Source organism: Hypomesus nipponensis, chromosome 4 (genome assembly GCF_054491055.1).
Source record: "Hypomesus nipponensis isolate SF chromosome 4, ASM5449105v1, whole genome shotgun sequence".
In the NCBI taxonomy this organism is placed as follows: domain Eukaryota; kingdom Metazoa; phylum Chordata; class Actinopteri; order Osmeriformes; family Osmeridae; genus Hypomesus; species Hypomesus nipponensis.
The window spans coordinates 3,677,501-3,691,497 of NC_140364.1; the positions used below are offsets into that span (position 1 = coordinate 3,677,501).

At 52.1% G+C, this 13,997-nt stretch overlaps 1 protein-coding gene across 6 annotated transcripts in view; it reads left to right on the forward strand.

The window, feature by feature from the left end:
- The window catches only part of ptk2aa (protein tyrosine kinase 2aa), a 38,124-nt gene extending 24,253 nt beyond the window's left edge, over nt 1-13,871 (forward strand). The window contains exons 10-35 of one of the 6 annotated variants that reach the window (XM_084695748.1): nt 298-375; nt 840-947; nt 1,895-2,012; nt 2,164-2,194; nt 2,444-2,496; nt 2,684-2,773; nt 3,269-3,286; nt 4,000-4,056; nt 4,650-4,670; nt 5,693-5,790; nt 7,121-7,205; nt 7,298-7,398; nt 7,502-7,617; nt 7,744-7,844; nt 8,228-8,317; nt 8,744-8,948; nt 9,111-9,222; nt 9,614-9,700; nt 9,971-10,108; nt 10,336-10,440; nt 10,525-10,575; nt 10,706-10,745; nt 10,882-10,976; nt 11,957-12,112; nt 12,225-12,305; nt 12,646-13,871. In XM_084695748.1, the coding sequence (XP_084551874.1) occupies nt 298-375; nt 840-947; nt 1,895-2,012; nt 2,164-2,194; nt 2,444-2,496; nt 2,684-2,773; nt 3,269-3,286; nt 4,000-4,056; nt 4,650-4,670; nt 5,693-5,790; nt 7,121-7,205; nt 7,298-7,398; nt 7,502-7,617; nt 7,744-7,844; nt 8,228-8,317; nt 8,744-8,948; nt 9,111-9,222; nt 9,614-9,700; nt 9,971-10,108; nt 10,336-10,440; nt 10,525-10,575; nt 10,706-10,745; nt 10,882-10,976; nt 11,957-12,112; nt 12,225-12,305; nt 12,646-12,858 (2,448 nt within the window). In that variant the 3' untranslated portion in view covers nt 12,859-13,871. The remainder of the gene's footprint in view (nt 1-297; nt 376-839; nt 948-1,894; nt 2,013-2,163; nt 2,195-2,443; nt 2,497-2,683; nt 2,774-3,268; nt 3,287-3,999; nt 4,057-4,649; nt 4,671-5,692; nt 5,791-7,120; nt 7,206-7,297; nt 7,399-7,501; nt 7,618-7,743; nt 7,845-8,227; nt 8,318-8,743; nt 8,949-9,110; nt 9,223-9,613; nt 9,701-9,970; nt 10,109-10,335; nt 10,441-10,524; nt 10,576-10,705; nt 10,746-10,881; nt 10,977-11,956; nt 12,113-12,224; nt 12,306-12,645) is intronic. The other 5 variants (XM_084695743.1, XM_084695744.1, XM_084695746.1 and 2 more) reach the window with 5 other exon arrangements.
- The last annotated feature ends 126 nt before the right edge of the window (nt 13,872-13,997 follow it).

A 13,997-nucleotide genomic window follows, 5' to 3' on the forward strand; every position in this document is an offset into this window, starting at 1 on the left:
GTGTTATTCTGGTTCATCCAGTGATACCCTGATCTTCCCATTGCAACACTGCAGTTAGAGACCAGAGAGGGGAGACACCTGTGGGGATTCGGGTTTTTCTGTCTGTAGGGAAAATCCAAGCCCTGTGTTACACTGCCCCCTGCTGCTGGTCTGGAGAACTGCGTCTTGGTGACAGTTTAAGTGTTGTTCCTCTATCGGACAGCAGGGGGCTGTCTAATGGACTATTCTACTGTCACAAGCTGCTGATGTGATTGTAAGTGAACTCATCTCCCTCCCTTCCTCCCTCCTTCCCTTCAGTCTAGCTGGGTGATCCAGGTGGAGCTTGCCATCGGACCAGAGGAAGGCATCAGCTACCTGACAGACAAGGGCTCCACGGTGACTGGTCACTCTCTCTCTCTCTCTCCCTCACACACTACCTCTCTCTCCCTCACACCCTACCTCTCTCCCTCACACACTACCTCTCTCTCCCTCACACGCTACCTCTCTCTCCCTCACACACTACCTCTCTCTCCCTCACACGCTACGTCTCTCTCCCTCACACCCTACCTCTCTCTCCCTCACACACTACCTCTCTCTCTCCCTCACACACTACCTCTCCCTCCCTCACACACTACCTCTCTCCCTCACAAACTCAATCTCTCCCTCCCTCTCCGTCTCCCTCCCTCACACACGACCTCCCCTGCGCTTACTCTCGCTCACACTTAGCCACTCATATATTGATCCATTGACAACAATCTATTGAAATAATGATATTGTATGCGGGTGAGTACGTCCAGTCTAATAAGCATCCTGCACATTCTTTCCCACCTCCTGGTGCCTCTTCTCCCCTCCCCCCACAGCCGACCCACCTGGCTAACTTCTCCCAGGTTCAGTCCATCCAGTACTCGTGCCTGGAGGATAGGGACAGGAAGGGCATGCTGCAGCTGAATGTGGCCGGGGCCGCCGAGGTACGACCTCACCACGACCTCACCCCAACCTCACCACGACCTCACCACGACCTCACCACGACCTCACCACGACCTCACCACGACCTCACCACAACCTCACCACGACCTCACCACAACCTCACCACAACCTCACCTCAACCTCACCACGACCTCACCACAACCTCACCACGACCTCACCACAACCTCACCACGACCTCACCTCGACCTCACCACGGCCGTGGGACAACGACGGCATGACTGCGACACCACCGGCAAAACATGACCACGACACCATGGCAACATGACCATCACATCACCACGACACCAGTGCAACTTCACCAACAACATGATCACAACACCATGGCAACATGACTACACGTTGACCACCACACCATATAAAGGTATAAACATGCTGTATGGATGTCCCATTCGCCTCTGCAGTGTGGTCACACTCGAATGGTTCCACATAGAGGGCCATCTGGTGGGGGAAGGGTTTGAGTGTGACACCTCTGTCATGAATAGACTCTTTCACACACAATCACTGCAGTTAAGAGGACATTATGGTGTTGGCACAAACACTGAGGCATACACACACTTCCACATACTGATGCGCACACACACACACACACACACACACACTGATGCATACACACATGTGCTCATGCGCGCACACACACTCTGGATTGCCAAAGACATGTCCAGCTATGACTTCCTCAGAGCTGCGCTGATTCATTTCTGCAGGAAAAACAGGCAAATCAAAACAGAACACACAGTGTGTGTGTGTGTGTGTGTGTGTGTGTCAGAGGGACAGAGATAGAGGAGGCCCCCTTGACACGAGGGGACAGCTGCCAACCACAGTCTGTGTGGGACTGTGAATTTGAGTGTGTCATTCTCTCGACAGGCTCATAATGCTTCTTTGTGTCTGTGTGTGTGTGTGTGTGTGTGCGCGCGCGTGTGTGTGCGTGCAGCCCTTGACAGTGACCACCTCCTCCTTCACCACAGCTGAGAACATGGCTGACCTGATCGACGGCTACTGTCGCCTCTTCAACTCAGCCTCCCAGACCTTCATTACACGCCCTCAGAAAGGTACACACACTCTCTCTCTCTCTCTCTCTCTCTCTCTCTCTCTCTAACACACACACACACAGGAAAAGAAATCCAAGCCTGTGTGTATTCTGTGTGTGTGGGTCTGTGTAGTTCCATGAACATGTGTTGATGTGTGTGTTTGCCTCTCCAGAGGGAGAGAGAGCACTGCCATCCATCCCCAGGTTAGTGTCCCCTCTCTCCTACTCTCTCTCCCACACACTCTTACACACACACACACACAAACACACAAGCACACTCTAAACACACAGTCAACATACAGACACACTTTACACAAGCATTCAACATGCGCACACACACACACTCCCACCCAGAGCTGTGGGAAAGGTTTCATGTAGACTCGGGGAGTGATTCTACCTACAGTGACAGAGGGTATTGGTCAACCTCTAACGAGGCCCCTCCCTCCCTTCCAGACTAACCAATCACGAGAAGAGGATTGAGGTGGTGAGGACCATCTCTGTCTCAGGTAAGATCCCCTATGTGGGTCTTTGGGTCATTATTGTACTCTACCACCTTTGTCTTTCTCTCTCTCAAATTCTATCTCTCTCTCTCATATTCAGTATCTCTCTCTGCCTCATGTGTACCCTATCACCACCTCTTCTCTTGCACATTGTTTCCCCCTCTCTCTCTCTCTTGCCTGTGATTGGCTGAAGACTTTGTGACACGGGCGTCTCCTAAGCCAACCAAGGCGCGTCGCTTCCTCTTCCCGTTTGTCCTCTGCTCACATGACTCTCCACACAAGGGTACCTCTGATTGGCTGGCTGCTGTGTGCCTCTAACCCTGCCTGACACATACACACACACACACACACTGTATGCCCCCCCCCCCCCACACACACACCCGCACACACATACATACATACATACACACACACACACACACACACACACACACACACACACACACACACACACACACACACACAGGCTGGTCCAGGTATTGACTGGAGTGGAGTTAACTGAACTAACCCCTGACTCGGTCCATGTTTCTGCTTGGTGGGGTGGGGTGAGGTGGGGCGTGGGGGGGTCATATATACGGTTTAACCTTCCCTCTCTCCTTCTCTCCCTCCGTCTCCCTCTCTTTTTTCCTCTCCTCCCTCCTTTCCTTCGTCCTCTCTTCCCTACTCTCCTCCTTCCTACTCTCCTCCTTCCTCTCCTCCCTCCCCTCACCCCCTCCTCTCCTCCGCCCTCTTCTTCTTCTCTCCTTTCTGCATGCTCTGTCCACTACCGGACCTACAGAAGACCTTAGTGGGGATGGTAAAGTTTGTCATTTAATTCTTTATTCACTCTGTCTTCCAACCCCTTGGGATGGTGTGTGCGTGGTTTGACGTGTGTGCTGCGTGTAATATGATGAATGTTATTTACAAATGGAATTGTTGCATGTCTGTTGCCTGTCTAGAGTTTAGTCGGTCAGCCAGTCACTGAGACAGCCAGCCAGACAGACAGTGAACCACCCAGCTAGCTAATCAGCCAGTCAGCCAGTCAGCCAGCCAGCCAGCCAGCCAGTCAGTCATCCAGACAGGGAGAAGCTGGTCTGGCCCGGCCTATGACTATGTGGAACCACACATTCCTGTAGCTATAACGAGCTAGAGAGGGAGGGAGGCAGAGAAAGAAAGAGGGGATTTTAACTCTCTCCTTGCACACCCGCTCTCCTACTTCTCCCATGACTGCTGGGATTGGGACGGACAGGAAGACGCACATCTGTGATCACGCCGACGTTGATCACAGCTGCCAATACGTGTGTGACTGTGTAACCCCTGTCTGCCTCTCAGTCCTCCTCTGCGTCTCCAAATATAGGTCCCTCCCTCCCTCCCTGTCCGTCTCCCTCCCTCCCTCTCTGTGGAGCAGCATGGTTATTTTCAGCCCGGTTCTAGTTTCCGCTGTGGAGGGATACGTGTCTGGCTGTGTGAATGTGCAGGTCGTGATGAGGTCCGACTGACGCGTGTGTGCGTTTGTGTGTGTTCCTACAGAGACAGACGACTATGCTGAGATCATAGACGAAGAGGACACCTATACCATGCCCTCCAGTGAGTACGCCCCCCCCCCACACACACGCGCACACACACACATACAGATATACACACCACACGTACACACTACGTACAGACCGCACGCGCATAGTAACACGCCCACACTATCACACAAACACTCATACAATCACACACACATATATGCTCACGTGCGTTATGTTAATATCCTGCTGTTCCTTGGCAAAGCCCTTCCTGCTCTCCCTTCTTCCTCTCTTCTTCTCTCCTCTCTCCCTCCTCTCTCTTCTTCTCTCCTCTCTCCCTCCTCTCTCTTCTTCTCTCCTCTCTCCCTCCTCTCTCTTCTTCTCTCCTCTCTCCCTCCTCTCTCTTCTTCTCTCCTCTCTCCCTCCTCTCTCTTCTTCTCTCCTCTCTCCCTCCTCTCTTCTCTCCTTTCTCTGTTTCTACGTTCCTCTATATGTGTATTCCTGTCTGTATTCCTTTTGTATCATGTGTGTGCGTGTAAATACAAACACTGTGTATATACAGTATATATGTGTGTGTCGATGTGCAGATGTGTGTGTGTGTGTGTGTGTGTGTGCTGTTCTGACCTGTTCTTAAGCCAGCTCTGTGGTTTCTCTCTTTACACCCACCAGTCAGCTATGGAGTAGACGAAGGTAACACTCTCTCTCTTTCTCTCATCCCTCTCTCTCTCTCTCTCTCTCTCTGTCCACCTTTTTCCTCTTTCTTCATGTTTCTCTTAGTGGTGTGTGTTGGTAGTGTGTGTGCTTGTCGTAGATGAGGGGTGCTGGAGACTGGTGTTCTGTTTGCTCTCCAGCACCACAGCTCAGTCATCCCTCATGAACGCTTCTCATCCATCCACTCATCCATCCATCCACCCACCATATCCACACTCAGCCACTCATCCACCATAGCTAACCTACCCACCCGTCTATCCGCTCATCCATCTATCCACTCATCCATCTATCCGCTCATCCATCTATCCGCTCATCCATCTATCCACTCATCCATCTATCCGCTCATCCATCTATCCGCTCATCCATCTATCCACTCATCCATCTATCCACTCATCCATCTATCCGCTCATCCATCTATCCACTCATCCATCTATCCACTCATCCATCTATCCGCTCATCCATCTATCCACTCATCCATCTATCCGCTCATCCATCTATCCACTCATCCATCTATCCGCTCATCCATCTATCCACTCATCCATCTATCCGCTCATCCATCTATCCACTCATCCATCCACCCATCTATCCACTCATCCATCTATCCACTCATCCATCTATCCACTTATCCATCCACCCATCTATCCACTCATCCATCCACCCATCTATCCACTCATCCATCTATCCACTCATCCATCTATCCACTTATCCATCCACCCATCTCCACTCATCCATCCATCCATCCACCCATCTATCCACTCATCCACTCATCCATCTATTACCCACTCCTCTGTCTCCTGTCCTCTGGTCCATGTGTCCCATACTACACCTCACTCAGTGCTAGAGGGGCCTGCCAGTGTGTGCGTGTGCTTTGCAGTGTACATGCCTGTGGACTGGGGTGGCATGGGACCACGTAGCATCCTGCCTTCCAGAGTAGCCCTGTCTGAAGTCATGAAAGTATCTAACCACTTCCCCTTGCCTCCCCCCCTCTGCCCCCCCGCCAGCGAGGGACTACGAGGTCCAGAGGGACAGGGTGGAGCTGGGGCGCTGCATTGGGGAGGGTCAGTTCGGAGACGTCCACCAGGGAGTCTACAGCAGCACGGTACACCTCCCTCTGATGAACACGGCATGATGATGATGGTGCTGATGAGGATGGTGTTGATATGGATGGTGTTGATATGGATGGTGCTGATGAGGATGGGGTTGATGAGGATGGTGTTGATATGGATGGTGTTGATATGGATGGTGTTGATATGGATGGTGTTGATGAGGATGGTGTTGATGAGGATGGTGTTGATGAGGATGGTGTTGATGAGGATGGTGTTGATATGGATGGTGTTGGTATGGATGGTGTTGATGAGGATGGTGTTGATGAGGATGGTGTTGGTATGGATGGTGTTGGTATGGATGGTGTTGATATGGATGGTGTTGGTATGGATGGTGCTGATGAGGATGGTGTTGGTATGGATGGTGTTGATGAGGATGGTGTTGATGAGGATGGTGTTGATATGGATGGTGTTGGTATGGATGGTGTTGATGAGGATGGTGTTGATATGGATGGTGTTGGTATGGATGGTGTTGATATGGATGGTGTTGATGAGGATGGTGTTGATGAGGATGGTGTTGATATGGATGGTGCTGATGAGGATGGTGTTGATGAGGATGGTGTTGATATGGATGGTGTTGGTATGGATGGTGCTGATGAGGATGGTGTTGGTATGGATGGTGTTGGTATGGATGGTGTTGGTATGGATGGTGTTGGTATGGATGGTGTTGGTATGGATGGTGTTGATGAGGATGGTGTTGATGAGGATGGTGTTGATATGGATGGTGTTGGTGTTAATGGTGTTGGTATGGATGGTGTTGATAAGGATGGTGTTGGTGATAATGGTGTTTGTATGGATGGTGTTTGTATGGATGGTGTTGATATGGATGGTGTTGATAACACCTCCACATGAAACTGCATCTTGGAGTTGTTGATGATGATGATACTGTTGCTGTTGTCATCTCTCTGTGTAACCCTGCATGTTGTGGTTGTTGTTGATGATGTTGCTGATGTCATCTCCCTGTGTAACCCTGCATGTTGTGGCTGTTGATGATGATGTTGCTGATGTCATCTCCCTGTGTAACCCTGCATGTTGTGGTTGTTGATGATGATGTTGCTGATGTCATCTCCCTGTGTAACCCTGCATGTTGTGGTTGTTGATGATGATGTTGCTGATGTCATCTCCCTGTGTAACCCTGCATGTTGTGGTTGTTGATGATGATGTTGCTGATGTCATCTCCCTGTGTAACCCTGCATGTTGTGGTTGTTGATGATGATGTTGCTGATGTCATCTCCCTGTGTAACCCTGCATGTTGTGGTTGTTGATGATGATGTTGCTGATGTCATCTCCCTGTGTAACCCTGCATGTTGTGGTTGTGTGGATCAGGAGGACCCAGCTCTGTCTGTGGCCATCAAGACGTGTAAGAACAGCACCTCCGACAGCGTGAGGGAGAAGTTCCTCCAGGAAGCACGTGAGTCCTGGAGCCCTCAAACCCTGTCACACACGCACACACACGCGCCTCTCTCTCCTCCATGTTTCACCTGTGTCTGCGTGTGTCTCCAGTGACCATGCGCCAGTTCGACCACCCCCACATCGTGAAGCTGATTGGCGTGATCACGGAGAACCCCGTGTGGATCATCATGGAGCTGTGCACCCTGGGGGAGGTAGGTGACGCACAGGAAGTGACCTCAGGGCACCCCGACGCCGCTTCCTGTGGCGTGGGACAGAGAGACGGAGGCCTCAGGGGTGTTGTGCTCTCTTCCTTAGCTGCGCTCCTTCCTGCAAGTGAGGAAGTACAGTCTGGAGCTGTCCACTCTCATCCTGTTCTCCTACCAGCTCAGCACCGCCCTCGCTTACCTGGAGAGCAAACGCTTCGTGCACAGGTGAGACGCGCGCGCACACACACGCGCGCTCACACACACGCTCACTGTCGTTATGTTGCCTGTGTTTGTCCAATGTACCACATGTATATTATCAGGTCAACTGAAGGTGTGTGCGTGTCTCCTCAGGGACATTGCTGCCAGGAATGTTCTGGTAGCTTCCGTAGACTGTGTGATGCTCGGAGACTTTGGTCTATCTCGCTACATGGAGGACTGCTCCTACTACAAAGGTAAACAACTAGCAAGATAAAAGGAGAAGGAGTGAAGTCTCTGTTTGGTTACTTAATGTTGGTGATTGCCACCGCAACAAATACTGCTGTCAGTTGGTGCACCAGTACCCAGATGACCAAATTATGTAGCATGCATGTATCATGTATGGCTCAATAGCCATACTACCAGAGAGTACTAGGATCAAATATGAAGGATGATACACATCAACTGTATGAGACTGGTTTGTTTTGAGGAAGTATAATCAATCGATGTGTCTTATCCTTCACATATTGATCCTAGTACTGTAACAGGAAGTGCACAGACAGGAAGTGTACTGTGCTTCCTGTCTGTGGTGGTGTATCACCAGTGTACCTGTCTTTCTAACCCCGCCCCCTCGGTCTAGCCTCCAAGGGCAAGCTGCCAATCAAATGGATGGCCCCGGAGTCAATCAACTTCAGACGCTTCACCTCAGCCAGCGACGTCTGGATGTTTGGTGAGTGTGTGTGCTCACCTCTCCTCTCTCTCCAGGTGTGTGTGTGCTCACCTCTCCTCTCTCTCCAGGTGTGTGCGTGTGTGTGTGCTCACCTCTCCTCTCTCTCCAGGTGTGTGTGTGTGTGCTCACCTCTCCTCTCTCTCCAGGTGTGTGTGTGCTCACCTCTCCTCTCTCTCCAGGTGTGTGCGTGTGTGTGTGCTCACCTCTCCTCTCTCTCCAGGTGTGTGTGTGCTCACCTCTCCTCTCTCTCCAGGTGTGTGTGTGCTCACCTCTCCTCTCTCTCCAGGTGTGTGTGTGCTCACCTCTCCTCTCTCTCCAGGTGTGTGTGTGCTCACCTCTCCTCTCTCTCCAGGTGTGTGTGTGCTCACCTCTCCTCTCTCTCCAGGTGTGTGTGAGTGTGTGTGCTCACCTCTCCTCTCTCTCCAGGTGTGTGTGTGTGGGAGATCCTCATGTACGGCATCAAGCCCTTCCAGGGGGTGAAGAACAACGACGTGATTGGTCGGATTGAGAACGGCGAGCGATTGGCCATGCCCCCGCAGTGCCCGCCCACCCTCTACAGCCTCATGACCAAGTGCTGGTCCTACGACCCCAGCAAGAGACCCCGCTTCACCCAGCTCAAAACCCAGCTCAGGTGGGGGGGGGGGGGTGGATATGTGTGTGTGGAGGTGTGAGTGTGTGATGGTGATGATGTATATGTGTGTATATATGCGTCTGTGTGTGTGTGATGATGATGATGATGATGTATACCTGTGTGTACATATGCCTCTGTGTGTGTGTGTGTGTGTGTGAGCAGCACCATCCTAGAGGAGGAGAAGGCCCAGCAGCAGGAGAGAGTGAGGACAGAGATCAGGAGGCAGATCACAGTCAGCTGGGACTCTGGAGGCTCTGAGGAGGCTCCTCCCAAGGTAGCACCTCCTCCCTCCTCTCCTTTCCTCCCTCACCTCCTCCTCCCTCACCTCTCCTTTCCTCCCTCACCTCCTCCTTCCTCACCTCCTCCCTCCTCTCCTTTCCTCCCTCAACTCCTTCCTCACTTCCTCCCTCACCCCCTCTCTCCTCACCTCCTCTCTCCTCACCTCCTCTCTCCTCCCTCACCTCCTCCTTCCTCACCTCCTCCCTCACCTCCCCCTCCCTCACCTCCTCTCTCCTCCCTCACCTCCTCCTCCCTCACCTCATCTCTCTCCTTTCCTCACTCCTGTTCTCTACTCTCTCACCTCCTCTCTCCATCCCTGACCGTCCCTTTCTCTCTTTCTCCTGCCTCACTCTCCCTCCCTCCCTCCCTCTCATTCCTCTCTCCAGCCCAGCAGACCAGGATATCCCAGTCCGCGCTCCAGTGAAGGTTTCTACCCCGCCCCCCAACATGCCGGACAGCACAACCACCACCAGGTAGGTTCCACACAACCACAGTCACAACGAGACACGGAAAAAGAAAGAAGAAGATGGAAATGAGTAGTTGTTCAGGCTCCTCAGGGAGCAGGCTGACAGCAGACATTTCCTCTCGCTTCCTGGCCCTGGTCTGGAGGACTGGGAGTGGAACAGGGCCTGTTGACAATAGCTCAATAGAATAGATCCATGCTCGAAAAGAGGTTCTTTTTTTGATCTGATCACTGCCCCTCTCCTCCTCTCTCCACCTCCCTTCCCTATGCTCCCCTCCAGGGGTACCCCAGCCCCCATGCGCTGCCCCCCCAGCCCGGGGGAGGGGGGGGAGGCTACCAGGCTTCTCTCCTGGACCCCCTCGATGTCTGGTCCCCCCACCGGCCCCAGGACGCCCCCGTGTGGTCTTCCAACATGGAGGTAGGACGTCGTTAGCGTCCTCGTTCCCCTCTCTGTTAGCATGCCGCTCCCGGGGAAAAGTGTCTGCTCAACGAATCAAATAGAAATGCTACAGTCGTGGGTCAATCGGAACCGTTTTTGGCCAGGCTCCACTTAGACACGTGAACACGTCACCCTCATCATCACTGTCCCCTAACCAACCCCCATCTCTCTCTCCCTCCCCTGCCCTCCCCTCCGCCCCGCTCCAGGAGGGAGGAGTGTGCCACCCCCAGCTCATGGAGGAGAGGTTGATCCAGCAGCAGCATCAGATGGATGAGGACCAGAGGTGGCTGGAACAGGAGGAGAACCTCCAGGTGACGTCTCACACCAGAGGGGGGGAGGGAGGGGGTGTGGCTGTGGCTGTGTGTTAACACAACGCTCTGTGTTGTTGTCGTTAGAAGCTTGAGTCCAGGAACTCTGGAGGCAGCATGGAGGACTCCACGACCACGGTCAGCTCCCATGATGCTCTCTGCTTGTCACACACACACACACTCGCAGGCATACACACTCATGCATGCACTTACGCTCCAAAAACTCACTCACAACGACACACGCGAATGTGTTTCCGTCTCTCCTCAGATGGGTGGCCAGCACATCTACCAGCCGATTGGAAAACCAGGTAAGACTCGCCTGCGCACACGCAAATACGTATACACACACAAACAAACACGCTCAGACATGGAAACACACACGCTCGGATAAACACCAATGTATGCACACTCACACCCCCTAACCTGTGTCTTTGCTCCCCCCAGAGCATGTGGCCCCCCCTAAGAAGCCCCCTAGACCGGGGGCCCCCAGCACTCTGTCCAGCCTCAACCCTGCGGACAGCTACAACCAGGGAGTCAAGGTAACCAGCCAACCAGCTGCTGGCTGGCTACACCTTCCAGCCAGCCAATCAGCTGCTTGCTATACCAGACAGCCATACATCTAGAGTGTTCGAAGTGGGTTCGAAGGAGAGGTTAGGGCTGGATGTTCTCGTTCCCAGCTCCTTGTTGAGTTGATGTCACTGCATGCCTGGTTTCTGCCAATGCTGACTCCCTCCTCTGTTCTGCTCCCCGCCCCCTCCCCTCCCTCACCCCCCTCCCCCCCCCCTTGTTGTCTGGGTAGCCTTGGAGGGTAAGCACTGTTCGTGTCATTCTCAGTCTGACCACTAGATGTGGCTCTGATCCCTCACCCCCCACCTTAAAGGACTGGGGGGGTCAACAGTCAAACTGTGCCCATGTTTCCATAGAAATACCAGTCAACAACCAGGTAGCGACGACAAATTCTGATGATTAGGATTGGCAATTAAAAAGCCTTGCCGATCAAACTCTTCGTCAGTTACGATCCAAGCCAAGTTCCTGATCAGTTTGAACCATGGGCCTGTTTGCTGATGACCCCTCCCCCTGGGGTCAGGGGTGTGTAGCGCTGTAGTCATAGTTACCATCACTAACGTTACCTTAGATGACAGCATACTACTGTAGATTAGTTGTAGATTACAGTAGAATACACTGTTCACCAGAAAGACGTTTCTACCTCTCCCTCACTTTTTCCTCTCCCCTTTTCAATTTCTTCCTCTCCTTTCCACCTCTCCTCTTCTCTCTATCCTCTCTCCGCCTCCCTGTCTCCCTACTTCTCTCTCCACTCCCCCTCTCTATAGATGTACCTCTCTCTGAAATACTCTGTAGGGTCTCATTCTTCCATGTCAAAAAACATCTCTCCTACTGCCATCTAGTGGTCACACCAGGCATCTCCCTTTGGTTCCCTCTGGTGGTAAACCCGAGTATGACCAGACATGATCTTATCGGTGGTTGACCTGCGACAAATGTGGTATCTTGATTGGCCTAGATTCAGCCGCAGGAGATAAGCCCGCCCCCCACGGCCAACCTGGATCGCTCTAACGACAAGGTGTATGAGAATGTGACGGGATTGGTCAAGGCCGTGATTGAGATGTCCAGTAAGATCCAGCCGGCCCCCCCTGAGGAATATATCCCCATGGTGAAGGTAGGAGGAGCCGAGGGAGGGGAGAGGAGGGAGCCAGGGCCTGCTAACCCTGCTCGGTAATGAGTCTGATCAGTGTGCTGTAAGCCGAGGCTCTTCATGTCTCTCTCTATAGGAGGTGGGTTTGGCCCTGAGGACGCTGCTGGCCACCGTAGATGAGACCATCCCTGTGCTTCCTGCCAGCTCTCACAGAGAGGTACACACACGCACATGGAGAAACACACTTCTGCTCACACACACACACCTGGAGAAACACACTTCTGCTCACGCACACACACCTGGAGAAACACACTTCTGCTCACACACACACACACCTGGAGAAACACACTTCTGCTCACACACACACACCTGGAGAAACACACTTCTGCCCACACACACACACGGCCCCTTTCAGATCACAGGATAGGCCGAAGAAGAATAAAAGTGATAGACATGCAGAGAATATTCTTTCTAGTGTTGAAAAATGAATGGCCCAGAGCCCCCCCCCCCCCCCCCATGAGAGCTGACCTGTTCCTCCCCTCCCTGCTCTCCTCCAGATCGAGATGGCCCAGAAGCTGCTGAACTCTGACCTGGCGGAGCTGATCAGTAAGATGAAGCTGGCCCAGCAGTACGTGCTCACCTCGCTGCAGCAGGACTACAAGAAGCAGATGCTGACGGCCGCCCACGCGCTCGCCGTCGACGCCAAGAACCTGCTGGACGTCATCGACCAGGCCCGGCTGAAGATCCCCGCCCAGACTCACCCTCACTAGCCCCGCCCACCCCCCCCTCTCACCTAGAGGTGGGGCCACCACAGGAAGTCCAGGAACCAGCTGAGATTAACAGACTGCTCATCGACCTCGACACTTGTGGGACAGTCATCCCCCCCCCCCCGCTGTTGAGGGTGTGGCACTAGTGCCCTCTGGCCCCGCCCACACCTCACAGCCACCATTCTACTCGTTGTTAGGCTGCGTCTCCTTAGTGACAAACGTTTATTTTTGTAATCCTGTCACCCCCCCCCCGCATCTCCCATCCGTATCTTCCAGAGGGACTGACAACCCAAGGAGAGCTAGGTGGAACCTGAAGGACTGTTCTCCAGAGAACCTAGGAAGGGTTCCAGTCTCTCCGTGTCCCGTTCTGTCGTAGTGTACTGCCTAACCTGGACTAGGATTAGAGACCTGTTTGATTTTCTGTATTTTGCGCTTTTCTTTTTAGCATTCAACGTATACTCAGGCACCTCCTCCACACAAGTGAATTACAATGAAACAAAAATGCTGACTTTTTATCAAAACACAAAATGTCACATGCCACTTTTTAAGTTAACTAATAGTAAATATATGAAGATAAACTATATTTTTAAGCATTCAGCATTTCTGGGAAGTTGTGCCATCTCGTTTAGGACTAAAGGGGGAGGGGCTTGTTTATCAGTGGGAGGAAGCGCAATTGAGCTGACCAATCACAACGTGCCAAACAACCAACGTTAGGCTGTTCTGTTAACCTTTGTTGCTAGGCAGAAGGGCTCAATATTTAACAATTCATTTACCAAAATACTCTATATGCATGTTACTATTGCATCTGAAAGTATCTATTCAGCTGCAATATTGACATCCCATAATAAATATGAAGGATTTCCAGACATCAGCCTCTCCCCCTGACTGAGCCCTCAGGTGACCTCAGCCCTCATGAGTACAATCTACCACCACCTCGCTCCGCATTCTGACTAGAAATTATTCTCAGGAAGAATAACCTGTACAGTTCCTTTAACTAATAAAATATGTTATCGTTCCTTTGGCTGAGCGGCTTTGTACACATTATTTTAAGATGGTATTTCTGACATGTTTTACCCAAATATTTTACTGAGCCCCAACCACACTGATTTCAAAGAACTACTTGCCTATCAGATGAATAAAGT